The sequence below is a fragment of the Geosmithia morbida genome (genome assembly GCF_012550715.1).
Source record: "Geosmithia morbida isolate 1262 chromosome Unknown scaffold_2, whole genome shotgun sequence".
Classification (NCBI taxonomy): domain Eukaryota; kingdom Fungi; phylum Ascomycota; class Sordariomycetes; order Hypocreales; family Bionectriaceae; genus Geosmithia; species Geosmithia morbida.
In genome coordinates this window covers 111,704-129,161 of record NW_023336189.1, presented here as the reverse complement: position 1 = coordinate 129,161, position 17,458 = coordinate 111,704, and the positions used below count along the sequence as shown (strand labels likewise).

The 17,458-nt window shown below is 53.8% G+C and overlaps 10 protein-coding genes across 10 annotated transcripts; 5 read left to right on the top strand and 5 right to left on the bottom strand.

The window, feature by feature from the left end:
- Positions 1-80: 80 nt before the first annotated feature.
- Positions 81-994, top strand: GMORB2_3688 (exosome complex component RRP41; the record flags this gene model as incomplete). The annotated part of the gene is made up of 2 exons (XM_035465664.1): positions 81-379; positions 481-994. The coding sequence occupies 2 exons, from the start codon at positions 81-83 to the stop codon at positions 992-994; spliced, it is 813 nt and encodes a 270-aa protein (XP_035323501.1).
- A 162-nt stretch (positions 995-1,156) lies between these two features.
- GMORB2_3687 (protein disulfide-isomerase A6) lies at positions 1,157-2,584 on the bottom strand (the record flags this gene model as incomplete). The annotated part of the gene is made up of 2 exons (XM_035465663.1): positions 1,157-2,377; positions 2,435-2,584. The coding sequence occupies 2 exons, from the start codon at positions 2,582-2,584 to the stop codon at positions 1,157-1,159; spliced, it is 1,371 nt and encodes a 456-aa protein (XP_035323500.1).
- A 534-nt stretch (positions 2,585-3,118) lies between these two features.
- GMORB2_3686 (vacuolar protein sorting-associated protein VTA1) lies at positions 3,119-4,382 on the top strand (the record flags this gene model as incomplete). The annotated part of the gene is made up of 3 exons (XM_035465662.1): positions 3,119-3,221; positions 3,295-3,523; positions 3,578-4,382. 3 exons carry the CDS (start codon positions 3,119-3,121, stop codon positions 4,380-4,382), a joined length of 1,137 nt encoding a protein of 378 aa, XP_035323499.1.
- A 448-nt stretch (positions 4,383-4,830) lies between these two features.
- On the bottom strand, positions 4,831-5,859 carry GMORB2_3685 (uncharacterized protein; the record flags this gene model as incomplete). Its single annotated transcript, XM_035465661.1, has 1 exon — positions 4,831-5,859. One exon carries the CDS (start codon positions 5,857-5,859, stop codon positions 4,831-4,833), a length of 1,029 nt encoding a protein of 342 aa, XP_035323498.1.
- A 724-nt stretch (positions 5,860-6,583) lies between these two features.
- Positions 6,584-8,208, top strand: GMORB2_3684 (mitochondrial import inner membrane translocase subunit TIM50; the record flags this gene model as incomplete). Its single annotated transcript, XM_035465660.1, has 2 exons — positions 6,584-7,525; positions 7,594-8,208. 2 exons carry the CDS (start codon positions 6,584-6,586, stop codon positions 8,206-8,208), a joined length of 1,557 nt encoding a protein of 518 aa, XP_035323497.1.
- Positions 8,209-8,787: 579 nt separating this feature from the next.
- Positions 8,788-9,480, bottom strand: GMORB2_3683 (uncharacterized protein; the record flags this gene model as incomplete). Its single annotated transcript, XM_035465659.1, has 1 exon — positions 8,788-9,480. One exon carries the CDS (start codon positions 9,478-9,480, stop codon positions 8,788-8,790), a length of 693 nt encoding a protein of 230 aa, XP_035323496.1.
- Positions 9,481-9,886: 406 nt separating this feature from the next.
- GMORB2_3682 (Calcineurin-like phosphoesterase) lies at positions 9,887-11,599 on the bottom strand (the record flags this gene model as incomplete). The annotated part of the gene is made up of 1 exon (XM_035465658.1): positions 9,887-11,599. The coding sequence occupies one exon, from the start codon at positions 11,597-11,599 to the stop codon at positions 9,887-9,889; it is 1,713 nt and encodes a 570-aa protein (XP_035323495.1).
- Positions 11,600-12,440: 841 nt separating this feature from the next.
- GMORB2_3681 (uncharacterized protein) lies at positions 12,441-12,941 on the bottom strand (the record flags this gene model as incomplete). The annotated part of the gene is made up of 2 exons (XM_035465657.1): positions 12,441-12,854; positions 12,909-12,941. The coding sequence occupies 2 exons, from the start codon at positions 12,939-12,941 to the stop codon at positions 12,441-12,443; spliced, it is 447 nt and encodes a 148-aa protein (XP_035323494.1).
- Positions 12,942-13,385: 444 nt separating this feature from the next.
- Positions 13,386-14,410, top strand: GMORB2_3680 (uncharacterized protein; the record flags this gene model as incomplete). The annotated part of the gene is made up of 2 exons (XM_035465656.1): positions 13,386-13,830; positions 14,157-14,410. 2 exons carry the CDS (start codon positions 13,386-13,388, stop codon positions 14,408-14,410), a joined length of 699 nt encoding a protein of 232 aa, XP_035323493.1.
- Positions 14,411-15,912: 1,502 nt separating this feature from the next.
- On the top strand, positions 15,913-17,421 carry GMORB2_3679 (Proline dehydrogenase; the record flags this gene model as incomplete). The annotated part of the gene is made up of 1 exon (XM_035465655.1): positions 15,913-17,421. The coding sequence occupies one exon, from the start codon at positions 15,913-15,915 to the stop codon at positions 17,419-17,421; it is 1,509 nt and encodes a 502-aa protein (XP_035323492.1).
- Between the last annotated feature and the right edge of the window lie 37 nt (positions 17,422-17,458).

The window sequence follows — 17,458 nt, the reverse complement described above, 5'->3', positions numbered from 1 at the left end:
AACCACCGCTATCGCCAAGCTCAAACAACGCGACGACACACATCCAATTGTATTCTAGATACCCCAGCGGAACTATAGTCATGCCCCTTGATACCTCAACTTACTCGCTCAGCCTTCTCCGCGTCGACGGCCGCCGGTGGAACGAGCTGCGCCGGCTGCACGCCCAGATCCACACCCAGGCCGCCGCCGATGGCTCTTCGTACCTTGAGATGGGCCACACAAAGGTCATGTGCGTCCTGTCTGGGCCTTCAGAGCAGCAGCAGAAGCGCGGACAGGCTGGTGCTGGCGGTGCGCAGCGTGACACAGCCGCCATCAACGTGAGCATCATGGTCGCCGGCTTTTCCTCTGTGGACCGCAAAAAGCATGGACGCAACGACAAGTGTGTTTTTCCCAACGAGAGAGAGAGAGAGAGAGAGAGAGAGAGCGGAGAAGAGTTTTGCGGCTCCCCATTTATTTATGCTAACGCTCTGGACCCAAAAGACGCATCCAGGAACTTGAGATCACAATCGCCAAGGCCTTCTCCTCTGTGGTTCACACCCACCTCTTCCCTCACTCCACCATATCTCTCGCCCTGCACGTCCTCTCATCCGACGGCTCTCTGCTCGCCGCCCTTATCAACGCTGCCACTCTCGCCCTAGTCGACGCCGGCATCCCAATGTCAGACTACATCTCCGCCTGTACTGCCGGTTCCACATCCTCGTACGCCGCCGGTGACGACTCGGCTGACCCTCTGCTCGACCTCAACTCTCAGGAAGAGCAGGAGCTTCCCTACCTTACTGTTGCAACACTCGGGTCTGAAGACCGTATCGTCGTCCTCGCCTGCGAGAGTCGTGTTCAGGTCAGCCGTCTCGAGGGCATGCTGGTAGTCGGTATCGATGGATGCAAGGAGGTTCGGCATCTATTGGATCGCGTCGTTAGAGAGAGGGGTGCTCAGATGATTCGCGACGGTGTCGTCGACCGAAGCGATACCATAGCCGCCGGCCTAGATGATTGAAACATCATACACATGCGCATCATTATTTTTGTTCTTCCTTCGTTGGCCATACACTGCGTTGCATTGTCCTTTTTTCTTATTCTTCGTTCGTTTACCTATCATCACAAAACGAGCCAACCAGCTGTTACTGTACACGGAACAACAACCTCCGCTTTCTGCTTACTACAGCTCCTCATGAACCACCTCATCCTGCTTGCTGGCTTCCGATCCCGCCACTGGCTCTGCCTCCTGTGTCTCTCCGCTTGGCTTTACTTCTTCCTTCTTCCCGATAAGGATACCATTGGGAAGGCTGTTCTTGTCGCCCTCGCCCATGCGGATAGCATCGATCCACGACTCCACACTCTCCAGAGAAAAGTCTCCCTTATACTGTCTCCACCATCCACGACGCGCATTGATGGCAACCAGATCGACATCATCCGCGAGCTTTAGTGCCGAACGTAACGAGGCCTCAAACGCCACTTCGGTTGATAGAGAGAAGAAAGGAAAAAGGTGGCGCTTTCCATGGATATACTTGGCATTGAGTTTAGATAGCGACTGCACGACCTGGTCGCCCTTGTCCGAGCTCTTGGCAGGCACAATGGCCAGGACGCACGTGTTGGATGAGACCTGGAGGCACTTCTCCTGCAACTTCTCGGCTGAGGAAATGGAATTAATGGCCACCGTAGTGGCTTCTGCGCCGGCCGTCGACGTGGTTGGAGACGTATTGGCGTCCGCATCAAGCTTGGCTGCCTTGGCTTTCTCATCAGCGGACGCGCCCTTCTTCACTTTACCCTTGGCCGGTGCCGGATCTGGGTTGGGCTCTACGGCCCTGCTCAGGAAGGCCATAACATCCTTCTTTCTCAGCTCTCCATCGTAGACAATGGGCTCGACGATGGCGCCCTCGGGGATAAGGACCAAAGTAGGAAACTTTTCAATGCCAAACTGCTTCACTGCACCCTTCTCCTTGTTGCGAATCTGTCCCACATGCATGACACCAAGGTAGTCAATAGCGACGCTTCTCAACAGCGCACTAGTGGTGCCCTTGTCCGTGAAGAGAAGAGCCTTAGGACCTTCTTTCCCGATAAAACTATCAATCTCCTTGTCCGTAATCCTGGAAACATGGTTATTGATATTTTTGACTACCTCGTCCGTAATGCCAGACGCTGTACGAGGGCCCTTGTAGTCTTCAACGATGGGCTTGCTCCCCTGCTTCTTGCCAGGGCGAAAGATCTTGAGCGTCGGGAAGCCCTGGACTCCATGCGCTCCGCAGAGCGACTTATTGGAATCGTCGTCACAGTTTACAGCAGCTACCTTGGCTAGGCCTTCGAGATTCTTCGCAGCCTTTTCGTAGGCGGGCTTCAGGTTCTGACAGTGGCCACACCACGGGGCATAGAACTCGACAATCTGTGGTCGGCGGGTGTCAGGTGAGCATCCCCAGGAGACCGTAACAGGTTAACTTACCGAAGTATGGTTCGATTTAGTGACGAGGCTATCAAAGTTGCGCGTGTTGAGCTGCAGGACGGGCGAGGACTTGGAGTACATGGCCTGAGCCGTTGGCACAGCCGCCAACAAGACTGTGAAAGCACCCGCGAGAGTCGTGTAATGATGCATCGTGTGGCGTTAACGTAGCAAGCGACTGTGAGATTAGGTGAAGTTAGAGCCGCTCACTCCCAGAGATTTTTTTCAAGGGATAATAGGTGACATAAAGATAAAACAAAGGGCGTAGTTGTAGGAGAATGAATGGTTTGCCAAGTCGCACCAACAGTGCCAGCTACCTTAGATGCCAATGGAAAACGCAGAAAAGGCCACGGTGGAAGACGCTGTATTGGAAGTCACCCTAGACCCGGTGAGCAGACAGAAGCCACTGTGGCGCGAGCTGCCAGGCCTGTGGGTGGGGAGAGAGGGGGAGTAGAGGGGCGAGTGCGATGCAAGTGGTTCCTGCCCACCCCAAACGTCATCCGATCTAAATACAACCAACTGGCCTTTTAACTTGTCAACATTATTAACTCAACACTTTGGCCCCTCCATCATAGTCCCCCGTAAGATACGACAGGCTCTCGAAACGCCTCATATAATACTGCGTCGTCTTTGTTCTCTTTCTTCTTCCCTGCGCACGGTAGACGCTACCAGTACGTACCACAGACAATGGCAGAATTTCTTCCCACTGCCCTCAAGATCCCCGAAATCAGTCGCTTTGTCAACCGCGCCAACCAGCTACGGTCAATCAAGCCAGCCATTGCCTATTGGTGTATGTACACGCAGGCCTGGAGTCCTCTGTCGGATAGTTCTGGACAGCTAAACTGACCGATGCGCGAACGTAGGCGAATACCATGCCGTCAACCAGATTGTCGGCAAGAGTCTCCATTCTTCCGATGACGATGCCTTCTTATACACCAAGACGTTAATTGAGCGCCTCGAGACCACAAAGACCGAGCATGCAACAGAAGAGGCTATTGTCGACAATGATGTTGCCAAGGCCTACGTCGAGCAGTTTGCACAGCAGACCTTTAACCGCGCCGAACGCACCATGCACGCCGGCAAGGTGACAAGGTAAGAGACGCGTGATGACTGCAAAGCGGTGCATAGCTTATAGTCAGAATGCAGACAGACGGCCGACACATTCGACGCTGCTGCCACATTCTTTGATGTTCTCCGAGAATGGGGCGATCCTGAGCCCGAGGTTCTTCAGAAAATCAAGTTTGCTAAATGGAATGCTGCCCGCATCCTCAAGGCGATCCGCGAGGGCAAGGACCCTAACGAATCAAATCCTACTCCTGTTAAGCCAAGGGAGATGCCCGCGCTTGATCTTAACGACCCCGAGGTGCAGGAGCTCACCTCTCCGGGGGCCGTTCCCCCCAAGCCTGTCTCTGTGGAGGATGCTGTTGATGTTGGCGAACCTCCTAAACTCGTGGCTCAGGATGACTACTTCCCAGCTGGTTCCACCGTCCCACAAACAGATCCTACCGAGAACTCTCCCTCTCCTCTCACGCCACCGGCCCAGGACATGCCATTTGGCAACTCTCCGTCTACCTCGTCGCAGGTTCCTCTTCAGCCATCGCCTCATATCCCCACCAAAGTACCTCGAGAGTTCATCTCGCCCGTTGGACCACCGCCAGAGGATCCCTCTGCTCCGGATTTCATAGACTCTGTCCCTTTAGGCTTTTCAGACCCTGATCCGCCAGAGGTCCTCCCTGAGAGCTCGTTTGCATCACCCGCTCCTACCCCCACCCTAGCACACGTCCCGGCACCTTCTCCAACTCCGGCTGTGGGATCTACGACGGCCAACTTCAGGGACATCAACCAAGCCCAAAAGCATGCCAAGTGGGCTATCTCGGCCCTCAATTTTGAGGATGTCCCAACTGCTATCGGGGAACTGCGAAAAGCTCTGGCTGCGCTAGGCAGTCAATAGAGGGCTGCATTCACTGCCAAGAGGCATTTGAGATGTACGGGCAGCATTGTGTGCTTTTTTTTCTTCTTGTTTTCTGTATCGAGGAAGAAAGGCCTTTATTTCTTTGTATTGGGGAAGAATAAGAGTAGAGCGTGGGATATACGGGAATTCCCAAATCTTCCTAGTTGTTCCCCAGACACGATATACCCTTTGGTGGCCATCAGTCGTACATAGGATGTTCAAAGGGCTCGAATGTTAATACAATGACGAATTCAATATTGAATAATTTCTATATACGTATGGAGTATTGATGCAATGCTTATAGTAAGAATACGTATGTGTAAGTGTCAGGATGCTTCCGAATCTAATAAATCAGAATAATCAAAATAAGAATGAAAAGGAATTTGCGTCCCCCCCCCCTCCCAAAACTGAAAAAAGGAGCAAAGCTCGTTGTGTCTCATCAATCATTTTATACGAGGCTGCTGTCCAAGCTGTACATGGTCTGGATCGCACGTTTATATTCCGATTCATCCAAAGCTGCCTGGGTGTAACGCAAGATGTCGTCGCCGTCGTCGGTGGAGTCAGTCCATCCCCGCTCCGGCCCCCACCTGATAGGATAGCCCGACGCCTTGGCGATGTCGATTAATCCGCCCATCATGGCGCCGTTCATCTTGACGCTTGTCCAAGCGTCAAATTCAATAGCCCCAATCGGGGGCATGGCTTCGAGGACGGACGACAGGAGGCTGCGGCTGAACCCTTCGTAGAAGCCTTCTGCGCGACGGAAGCCCTTGAACACACCATCGCTGGGATCACACTCGACGAAGACTGAGAGTTTACGCACGTTGGAGCAGTCTGCTAGGCCGAGAGCATCGTTGACAATCCAGCCCTTTGGCGGAGCGTTGAACCCGGGCCCAAGGCGCAGTTCGAGCGATGTAATGCATTGACGCTGGTTCTTCTTGAGACGAGATAGGAGTGGCTTCTTCGTTTTGAAGTATCTGCCCGGGAAGGTAGGAAATATACGAAAAGTGCGCGAGCTGTAGAAGTAGTGCGTCGCCTCCTCGTGAATCTGACGATTAACGCGCATTAAGCCCAGCTTCCGGTGGTAGTCTCTGTAATTTGAAGGCGCGAGGTCCAGTACGCGGTTACTGTCCGCGTCGGCGAAGAAATATTCGTATATTCTGATGCGAACTTCGGGAGGGAGCATCAGAAGGGGGAATGGCTTGGAAGGAACTCGTCGCTTGGGGCGGAGCGGCACGAGGGGAACGTCGAGGGTGAGAGCCGCAATGGACGAAACGAGGACATCTTCCCCGTCCTTTACGTCCAAGGAAGTCTGAGTCCCATCATCTTTCGCTGCTATTTGTCTCTGTGTCGGGGGGGGGTGGATGCGCAGGCTGCGTACAGGCCGACGGTTCGTGTTGGCGGCGGTCTGCCGTTGACCAGCGCTTTTGTTTGCCATAGCTGGCAAGTCGTTATAGCCCCGTTTTTGAGAGGGGCCCATTTTTAGATGAAGGGTTAAGAGTAGAGAGAGGATAACTCTATGGGAGTTTTGCTTTTCTCAGTGACGGTAATGAAACGATGTTTAATCACACAAGTCATGTAAGACGGCGCAGGGACATAGAAGGTGGTTCCATGACGATGCGTGGGCGGCTCGATGGACCACCCTCTAATACAGAGCGAAGAAGGGCATGATAGAAGTATCTCGGTTTCTCGTTTCGGCGGCTATATCTTTATCGATAGTCCTGTAGTACAGAACGTGTCGGGGCGTAGAAGAAATAATCAGTCTGGCATGCCAAGGGCTTATGAAAGAGACAAGGTTCGTAGATGCGCCATCCTATGATGAATTGGTAATCAGCAGAGGGGCACGGGAGAGGCCAATGGGGAAAACCCGATGTCGCTCCATACTGTAATGCGGTTGGGTCTCGGGTAAAGCATTAGTCCGGGTATATTATTTGGGTTAACCTTCAGGCTAATCCACGGCGAAAATCACTCTGTGGAGCACAATGGACACGCGAAGAATCTTGGAGCTTGCCTCATCATCTATTTCCTGTAAAGGAGCAGCAGCTTCACCCGTGCCATTGCCTCCCCTCTCCTCCGCTGACAACAGTAGCCGGGAGTCAGGCTAACAATGTCGACTTGAGAGAAAGGATTATACATACGAAATTTATCAACGGAATCGCATCATTTTCGACAATTCCTGATACCTCCATTTCCATCACCCGATAATGCTTTCCAAATTTGCGCAAGCCACCCGCTTGGGTGTCAGGGCCGCACGCTTCGTGCCCGTTACCACTGCACGCCCCGCTTCTGCCATCGCCGTCTCCCCTTGGATTCGCACATACTCCAAGGGCTCCAACAAGGGCTCGGATGCTCCTTCGCCCAAACAGGATGCGCCCCAGTCCAAGGCTCCGGAGGAGCCGTCGTCGAGTGAACCCGCGTCCGACTCGTCGAAGTCAGCTGCCGATGGGCCCAAGGAGTCAGAGCCCATAGCCTTCGATAAGCTTCCCGACCTGACTCAGGGTATCCCGTCCACCCTCGAGGCCGAAATGGAGGAGATCCAGGGCAGGGGTAAGCCCGGCTCGGCCCTACAGACCGTCGCACAGGAGAAGTACGAGCGTCGTGGCCGCGGAGGCAGCGACCCGTACGTGTCAACAAGCGAGCGCAACCGCCGCTGGTGGACCCGCGTCATGCTTGTAATGGCGGGGGGTGGCTCCGTCATGGGACTCGCCTACCTTGGTCGCAACTGGGACGACGACGCCGAGACCAAGCGTCATCCCGACATCCCCAACGGCTTGTCCCCTTCGCTCTGGTGGCAGCGTGTCAGGGCTCGCACTAGTGAGTCTGTCTCATACTACCAGGACCCGGCCTTCGACAAGCTGCTGCCCGACCCGGATCCCAGCTTCGAGAGACCCTACACCCTCGTTGTGAGCCTCGAGGATCTACTTGTCCACAGCGAGTGGAGTCGCCAGCATGGATGGAGGTTGGCCAAGCGCCCTGGCGTCGACTACTTTATCCGCTACCTCGGCCAGTACTACGAGCTGGTTGTCTGGTCATCAACTCCTTTTGCTCTTGCCGAGGGAATTGTGCGCAAGCTGGATCCCTTCCGCTTCATCATGTGGCCCCTCTTCCGCGAGGCCACCAAGTTTGAGGATGGCGAAATCGTCAAAGTACGCAAATCCCCCAGAAACTTGCACAGTCTTCGTATGCACAGCTGGCTAACTCGATGTTCGCGCAGGATATTTCGTATCTCAACCGCGACCCGTCTAAGGTTATTGTGCTAGATACAAACGCCATACACGCACGCAAGAACCCCGAGAACGCCATTATTCTGGACCCCTGGAACGGTGAAGCTGGTGACAAGGAGCTCGTGAGCCTGATCCCCTTCCTCGAGTACATCCACACCATGCAATATTCGGACGTGCGCAAGGTCATCAAGTCGTTTGATGGCAAGCACATCCCCACTGAGTTTGCCCGCCGTGAGGCCATTGCCCGTCAAGAGTTCAATGCCCGCATCAAGGCAGAGAAGGCCAAGCACTCCAAGCCGTCTGGCATGGGCGCTCTTGGCAGCATGCTCGGGCTCGGCCCTAGCAACCTGAGCATGACTGTGGCGCCCGATGGTGAGCAGAACCCCAACGAGGCGTTCGCCCAGGGCAAGATGCTCCAGGATATTGCCCGCGAGCGTGGCCAACGTAACTACGAGCTCATGGAGAAGGAGATTCGTGAGAACGGCCACAAATGGCTCGAAGAGGAAAAGATGATGAACGAGAAACTGCAAAAGGAGGCCATGGAGAACATGTTTGGCTCCTTTGGTGGTTGGTTCGCTCCCAAGAGTGGGGAGAAGAAGAACTAATCGAAAGGCACCTAATTTGGTGCAAAAACGCTGTTCCTTTGCCAAGAAATAACTTCACTAATTTTTTACTACCTTGTATTATGCGACATTATAGGGGGGTTTGGTTTGCGTGGCGGCGCAAAGCTGAAGCGCGCGCCGTCGGTCTAGGTCGTCTTTTTCTACTTCTTTTTTCACATTTCGTTAAGGGAAAGGAGCATATAGACTCGGCATGCAAAAGATGGTGGTGGATGAAACAAGAAACTCGAAGAGTCCTTGGAGCTGGCGTCAAGGCCAGGGGACTTGATCTGTACAATATAATTTGACGAGATGATGAGGGTCAGGGGATACCGGCTCTAATTGGATGGGTTGTGTTGTAAATATACATATTCGCGCCTTCTTACACTCTTGGTTGTATCTGATGAATATAATGCGACCAAGTATACAACCATGTAAGCAATTCATTTGATGACAGGGGACAGTGCAAGCAAGGCAAGATGGCCCGCGAGGCAGGTGTATCGTTGAAAGCTAATATTGAAGAAGGCTCGATAGGCGAAGCACGATACCCTTGCATGCACGTAGTCCATTGGAGATAATAGGCCACTACGCTTTGATGGAGGATCGATTCCTCAGAGCAGCAAAGTCGGCCGTGGAGCCGTGAAACGCCCATGCTCCAGTGGCGTGGCTCATCAAGACGTCATATTCCTTGAGAGTGGTGCGCGAAAGGGTGATGGGGCGATCGGTCGTGTCGTGCCCCTTGAGTCTCATGCAGAGGCGAGTGAAGACCATGGTCTTGCCGAGGGAGTCAGTGATGGTGAGGGGAACCTCCCAGACACCGTCTACCTTGACCGATGTCCCATCGTGCCAGATCAGGGGCACAGGATCTACTCTGCTCCGCTTCAGACCCCATTCTTTGGCTTTTTGGGCATTGATGAAGTCGACAGGCGCCGCGCTGGACAAGTATGCCTGCATCTTGCGCCGACTTTGCTGACCGTTGGCTGCCCCAGTTCTGATGCTGATGTCGGTCAACATGTTGCCTACCGAGGTGATAATGGGTTTGGGGACGTTATCCCTCCTCTTCTTGTCCTCCTGGCGACGCCGCCGACGTCGGCTGGCTTGCTTGCTGAATAGACTAGCCACCCATTCCTTGACGGCCATGCAACCCGAAACTTCCGGGTTGCTGTCCTTCTTCCCCGGATAGTAACGGTTCTGCTTCTGCTTCTCTTGATTGATGGTGTCAATACTCCCCTCGTCGTCTGAGCGGTGGGTCGTGCCCTTGGGTTTGGTGCCCGCCATCTTAAGCTGACGTGTGTGATGGTGGTAGTGATAAGAGCAGAAGGCTAGCTGTAGAGTAGTGGTGATGTGACGTTGAGCCTGGTCGTCTATTAAGCTCCCTCCTTGTCTAGGGAAAGGAGCTGGTCTATATATCTCACTCATGACACGGGGATGGTGCTGTCTTTCGTTGGCATGCGAGATAGCCCCTATTTCTTTTTTCAAAAATAAAACCCCCCCGAATAATTTGACATTGCTATAAGGTGTCCATATTGTGCCATCGTGTGCGCCCACCTTTATAAAAGGACCCTATCGCTTGTGGTTATGTCCAAAGTGAAACTGTATATACCAAGCCCCTTTTCCAATCATTCATATACACTTACCTCATTGCTAGTAATGAGACCCAGCTCTAACCCAGCCCGACCAGCAATCAGTCTTTCTTTCCGTAGGACACTGCTAGGGGATTTTCCGATCCCAATAGTTTTCCCAGTAGCCCGTCCACATCAACACCATTTGCTTCCGCCACCGTAATGCCCGCGTAGAGAGTGGCAGCCACAACCACGATAATGTCCAGGGCATGAACCAGCCACCAAAAATGCTGTCTCCCCAGCCGGCAGTCCGAGTACTCGTACTGCCATTCCCAACGATCCCAGTCAAACCACAGACTGACGAGGCCGGCGTTTCCATGAAAGTCGCCCATCATACTCCGCACCGTAATCTCACGGCGTCCCGGAATGTCCCGGTCCTTGCGGTTTGGGATACCCCGTAACTGGGCGTCCTTCCATGTAGTCACCTCCCACGCTCGCTCGGTGTGATCGGTCCCATTGGTCTGGTTGATATAGTGATACGTGTCGCAACCCGCATGGTCGTGGCCATTAAGGATCAATCCGGGGCGGCCGAGACCTCCGCCAGAAGCGTCCGTGTTGCCGCTTACGCCCATGATCCCCTCGTACAAGCCCTTGCTCGCATCTGAACTCAAAAGGTATTGCTCCCGAACGCCGCCTCCTTCCTCGGCAGGGTAGAAGTCAAAAAAGGGGGCGTCCACACAGACGCCTTCAGGCTTGTATGTGGGGATGTGGGTCAGCAAAATGGTGAAGCCACCTTTGTCTTCGACAGGGTGTGAATTGCCAATTATAGCGTTGACAAAGCGGTACGTCTCGTCCTGGAGGGGGGCGCTCTTGGCCGGCGTGTCGAGGTTCATGTCGTTGAGTACGATGATGCGTATCTCGGGTTGGATGCGGTCCGAGTCAACGTTTGTCTCATCGTTGCGCATGGTAGACTCAAGTTCGGGATTCGGAATGGGGAGCTCAAATCGGAGCTCGTAGTTGGCTTTGCCAAAGACGCGCTCGAATCGTTCCATCCGCTCCTCGGTCAAATCGCCGGCGTAGCCAATGTCGTGATTGCCAGCAACGTTCAATATTCTCTCGGTCCACACCATCTCGGTGTCGGAACCGTCCAGCACGCCAGAAACTTGATGCCCGTCCTCGGGCTCCTGCGCCAGGTCGTCCGGGAGCCTTTGGCCGCCCTTGAAGGTCCTATTCCAGAACCTACTTCCGCGGCGCTCAAACTCATCATCCTCAACCCATTGGCTGCCAATCAGGTCGCCCAGAACCGTGACGTGCGTGGGTTGCGTCCACCAGTGCATTGTCCTGTATATGTGTGCCAAGTAAAGGTCGTTCCCCACCAGATCTAGGCGCTTGCGAACCGATTCGAAAATGTCGGGGATGTCTTCGAAGAACAGGTCGACAATGTCGTGCACGATCATGCGTAGGCGGTCTCGGAGGGATGGGTGCCACGTCTTGAAGGCGACGCGCTTCGCAATGTCCTGGACATGGGGGAAGTATCCATTGATGTTGGTTGGGATCGCCGAGTCGCCTTCGAGCTGGGGGTCGCCAAGAGAGAGTAGACGGAAAGGCGCTGGCTTTGTCCCCGAATAACTTCCATCCTGCTGCTGCTGATTGGCTTTTGCGTACGGCCAGTGCAGCCTCCTTGTCACATCGAAGGCCTCGCTGGCACTTCCAGAAGGGACCGGGAACGCGCAGCCCCCAAATACTGGGTAGAGGTATAGGTAGATGGTGCATGCCACGGCTAGGGGCATGAGAATCCCCAAGCCGCGGCCTAGAAGAGCTGCTACGACTACCATGGAGAGACACCGGATCGCTTCCAGAGGATCCGTGACTCGCCTGGTAGCTCGCAATTGTTCATGTGACGCCGTGTAGTGTATATAGTGTGTTCAAAAGTAGACTTGGCCGACATCAGGGGTCCCCTGTTGATCATGTCGGCGCGATCTGGTTCATAATGTGATTAGTCAGCACACCTGGCTACCCGGGAGAAAGATGTTGAACCCGTCTTCCTCATGAAAACGAACATTTCTGGAGAGAAAATGTATTCTTGTGTCATATTTGTGATAATAATTTAGTTGCCAATTTCACTTAATCTGATATAAATTAGGCCTTATCATTTGTTAAGTCTCGACAATAGTAATTATCTGTTTTTACTTGACGGGTACGACTACAATGGCGGGGCGTACGACGCTGTGACATACTACTATCCTACCAATAGTACTCGCAGTATTAGACTTGTGAAACAGTAAAACGACATATGTTTATTGATTAAGGTTAGACCAAATTTCGTCATGTTTATTTCTTGTTGCCATCGTCTATGGAATAGCAGTCGTGTCCACGTCCGATGAAGTGTGCCTCATTTTTGCGAGATACATCTGTCCATCTAATTCTAATTCACCAATAATGGGAACGCAGTTGACTAGTAGCTCAACCGTGTTTCCAGGGTTGATTCGTAACTCGTTAAAAATTCTATGCGTCATTCGGTAAGGTCCTTAATAAGCAGGCTTTTGATGTCAAGCGTTATTTACATGGGCTAACTGAGGAAATCCCATGTGAATACGTCCAGTACTCCCGGTCAAAAGCGATCGGAATGTGCATTGCCTCTCCCATCACTGATGGTCCTCCTTCCAATATAGTGCTTCACTCCTCAGCATCCTCTAGCTCCTCATCATCCTTGGGCCACTCCACATCGAACACTGCCTCGTCGTTAGGGTCATCGAGAAAGGTGAAAGCCACTATTCCATTCTGCTTGAGCTCGGAATTCGCGGGAGTCGTTTCATCATCATCGTACTGGAGGCGCTTCCACCCGCGCGTAGGATCGTTGGAGACGTTGAGGACGGCGTAGGCCATGTTGGGCTTGGATGCCTCATCGGGCACGGGTGTCTTCTCGAGCGTAACAAAGGATTTCGTGAGACCCTCGGGATACCTATCCCTGAGAAGCTCACGGAGATCCTTGCCGACGGTAGCCATGGTCCCCATTAGATCGACAAAAAGATAGATGGTGTGGATGCCATACTTGAAGCGCACCGAGGCGTGCACGTCGTCTATGGTCTCCTAGAGGGAAGAGTCAGTCGCTGCCATACTTTTCATGTCCGTAGACTGTAGCACTCTCTTAATAGGGATAAGGTAATATACCGGCATGATCTGGCAAGGTTTGGAAGTCGTAAGACAAGGGACGTCTATCTGCGCAGGCACGTCAGAAGGCACAGATATGTAAAGAAGGAAACAGGTGGGGCATGCAAGAGGCGCGAGATCACATGATATCGCGTTAAGTAGCGGCTCCGAGGACTGTGTGCATACACAGTGAGAGAGATGAACACACGGTATGGGGCAGGATCATGGTCTCTCCTTCATCCTTGGGCATCATGCAGGATGGCGTGCAGACCTTGCAACTTCATATGCCGGCCGCTGCCTGAACCCGGCCTACTGGCTAGCATCACGATCCTTTACCGTCTCAAAATTGTGTGTAAGGTCAATCGTCGCCTACTCTGTCCCGCCTTTGCCAACGCCCGACCACTTTACCTGGTGTAGCACAGCACGTGCGTATACCGTATCAAGCCAATATCGATGATGACAACGACGGTAATGGCAGTCGGTGGCCCACAACAACATAATATTCCTGCAGAGATCGTGCCATCTCAATCGCCAATGCGGCAAATACAAGATGTACATTCACGTCTGTCGATGAACACATCTGGGCGCATCACCCTGGGGTCAGCCATGGCGGCTGCAGTCGGCCTGTCGCTTGGGGCTACGCAGGGTGGACAGACGGCGCAGCTTCGATTCCGGGCCGAGCACGCCCACAAAATGCCCGACTCAACCACGGGCTGGTACCTGTATCACAAGACCAAGAACTACCACACCATGTACGGCGGTGTCCGTGAGGGAGTCCGCATGGGAATCCGCACGGGCTTCTGGAGCTTCTTGGCCTTGTCGCTCGAGAGCACAGTTGACCGGTGCCGTGGTGCTAGTGACATGTTCTCAACCATTATCGCGTCGCTGACTGTGGCTGGCGCTTTCTCCTTATGGCGTAAGTTATTGACGATGACGATTGTATTTGCCTACAGAATCTCTTACCACCCCCGCCCCCCTCTCAATCCCTCCGCCTCTCCCTCCGCTCCTGCTCCAACCCCCGCCTCTCATTTCCCACCCCCTTCCATTTCCAAGGTGCCATCAACCGCGTCTTTCCGCTCCCCGATCATATGGACCCTCTAACCCCTCCTTCCGTTCCCCTTTCAACTGTACGTCTTGATACACCGTGTTATTGTGTGTGCAATACTTTTAGCGTATGACCTGTGGCAACGGATGACATTTGTGCAGACAGCTGACTATTGAATGCCTTTTTGCGTTACCCAGATCGCTTTCCGATAACGACGGCAGCTCGGACGGCACGCTCAGGTTTCCTATTTGGCCTCGTGTATGGAAGTGTGCAGGATATACTCGGCCTAGCCCAGGGCAGACCAGTCGGGTACATTGAGTTTTTCCGGAGGAGGCGGGGGGGAGCAGCAGAGTCAGGCCCCGGTTCACAGACCGCCCCCGCAAAAACTGGGCATGACAATATATCTGTGTCTGCCGGAGAGACTCTGAGTACCCGTAGTCAAGGCAGATGATTGATTTGTTAGGAACCCGTCTTGCGTCGATATATTACATACACGAGCGTTTTATCTGTCGTTTCCATATTGGCAATTCCGTAATGCTGCGCGGCTCGCATTAACATAACCATCTTTGGAATTCCCATTACGAAAGAGACACCCAATAAAGTTGTTGGCCCCTGCACTCACGAGCAGCGACTCGGGCCGGATGTCGTCGGACGTGCTGGCCATTGCCTCTCTGCTTTATTAGTGTGTATTATATGTAGGCGGCGTGGAGAAGAAGTGGGCAAAGAAGGGTGTCAGGTGGGGAGAGAGGAGGGAGATTTGAGGAATGTGGCTACAAATTCGTCATGACACTGACTAGCCTCCACTTTGTGCGGTATCCAAGGAACTCTGCTCTTTTCTCTCTCCCTTTACTTATCTAGATCGTCACAGAGGAGAGCAAAGAAGGAAAACGTTATGACGATACGATATACTCCGATTTATTATTTGTTCTTGACTCGATATTATATCATCATGGGGGGGGGGGGGGAGCAATAAAAATACCACAACAGGGGGAAACACTCTGTTTTGTCCACTGTCGGCCAAAAGCAGACGTCATGATATGCTCGGCATTTTGAGGCTCAAAAAAAGGTAAGATGGAAAAAGAGCAACAATTGTGGTCCAGCGCCGATTACGGACCAAAGCTGCACGCGGCTAGATTCGGCTCTGTTTGTATTATTATTTTATGTAAGTGGGTGCCACACGTGACGCCTGATAAGGATCCCCCGGAAGTGAAGTTTTTGGGTTAGGCTTTGTGGTCCCGAGCCGCATCAGACCGAGCTGGCCAGATAATTGAAGGGTCAGTCATTGGCAAATCTGGGCCCATACATTGGTCATGCCACACACGGTAGCACCAAGGAGGGACACTGGCAGACTGAGATATGGGATATGGATGGTCGATTGCGAGCCCACGACGGCCCAGATCGGCCAACGACGGAGCCGGGTGTCCGGGGTCCTTTGGCCTGCCTTGAATGGGGAAGGGCCTTTAGCTTGCACAGAGACTGACACGCATACACTCGGAGAATCAGGATGGATGGATACCCCTCTGACCCGCGCGTCTAGGCTTCTTAGCTACTGCCGTCTCATGGATGGCTGAGAAGATAACAGCGGTTCTCACGCTTTCATTGCTCGTTCGTCGCCGCCGATGTCCGAGCCCGCCACCACACATTCGTCGTATAAGCCCCCCTCCCTCTCTCGATACTACACACCTTTTCCCCCTCCCGTCCTTCCCTTATTCACAGGCATCACGAGTCTCTCTGCACCATATACACTTTAATCCTTATTAGTATTCCTGTTCTTTTTCACCACTTTTCTCTCTCTCCCTCTCTTCCATTATTGTTATCCCTGTGTGCAAGGATAACTGGGAATTTACTGTCATCGTCGTGGTCTCGCGTCTTTCAACAATCACTCCATATACAGCTCTTATCTATCTCCGCCGATATACCCCGCAAAAACATCAGGCCGATATACATCATACAATGCCCAGCACCTTCGCTGGACGAGGCCTGCGCTCCTCGTCTCACTTTGCCGGTGTCCCATCATGCGGTGCTGCTGCCCCCTTGTCGGCTGTCGTTGTAGCTCTGGGATGCCGCATGCGTAACCCCATGACTTTCCGTCGCCGTCTTATCCACTCTTCCGAGAAGCGCACCTCCACTCTGGCTGAGAATCCGGGAGCCGTGACACCTCCTTCGTCCACCGAGCCCGCCCGTGCTCCCCTCTCGGTCCTTCCCCTAACCATGGTCATCCGGTCGCTCGGTACCACTGCCATCGCGTCCTCGCCCCTGCTTCTCACCCCCTCCCTCCGCATCATGGACTTTCTCGCCAGCACCCAGAGCCGCTTGTTCAACGCCGATACCAACCCCTTCCTCCGCTTCTTCCTGAAGAAGACATTCTACGCCCAGTTCTGCGCTGGCGAGAACCCGGCTGAGGTCCGTGGTTCCATGGAGAGCCTCAAGGCTATTGGTTTCAACGGCGTCATTCTCGGTTATGCCAAGGAGGTTGTCCTTCCTGAGTCCCAGGCCCAGGCTCTGGCTGCCGGCCGATCCTTTGAGGAGAACGCCCAAGTTATCCGTGACGAGATCGAGCCGTGGGCCGAGGGTGTCCGCGAGACGGTCCGCCTCGCCCAGCCCGGAGACTTTGTCGCCCTCAAGTTCACCGGCGCCGGCTCTGTTGCCCTCTACCAACTCTCCAAGCGCCTGCCCTGTTCTGAATACCTGTACAAGGCCACCGACTCCATCTGCCAAGTTGCCTCCGAGAGGGGCATCCGCCTTCTGTTCGACGCCGAGCAGGACGCTCTTCAGGACGGCATTGACGACTGGACCATGCAGTTCGCTCGCAAGTACAACAAGGACAACGCTATCGTCTTTGGTACCTACCAGGCGTACAAGAAGCGTACCCCTGGAGTCGTTTATAACCACCTCCAGATGGCCCGCAACGAGGGATTCAGCCTTGGTGTCAAGCTCGTTCGCGGAGCGTACATCAACTCGGACCCTCGCGAATGCTTCCACGCCACCAAGGAGGAGACGGACGCCTGCTACGACGGCATCGCCGCCAGTGTCCTGACCCGCCAGTGGAACGCCACCGTTGAGGGAGAGGGTGAGTTCCCTCCTTCAAGCCTTGTCCTGGCGACCCATAACGGCGAGTCGGTTCGCCGTGCCCGTGCCATCTGCGATGCTGGAGCTGCTCGCTCTCCCATCTCATTTGCCCAGCTTCAGGGAATGGCCGACGACGTCAGCTGCGAGCTCGTCGAGGCTAGCATCCAGCGCCGGAAGCTGGCCGAACCCACTGCCGCCCCCTCTACCTCTGTCAACCTTGCCCCTCTGCCTGCCTACAAGTACATGGTCTGGGGAACCACGGGCGAGTGCATGAAGTATCTTCTCCGTCGCGCTTATGAGAACAAGGATGCAGTTAGCCGCACCCGCACCAGCCGCGATGCCCTATGGGGAGAGATGATCCGTCGCGTTAAGGCTACATTCAAGCTGGCCTAAATTTTCTTCCACGTTTGTTGACATGATTCTACGATTC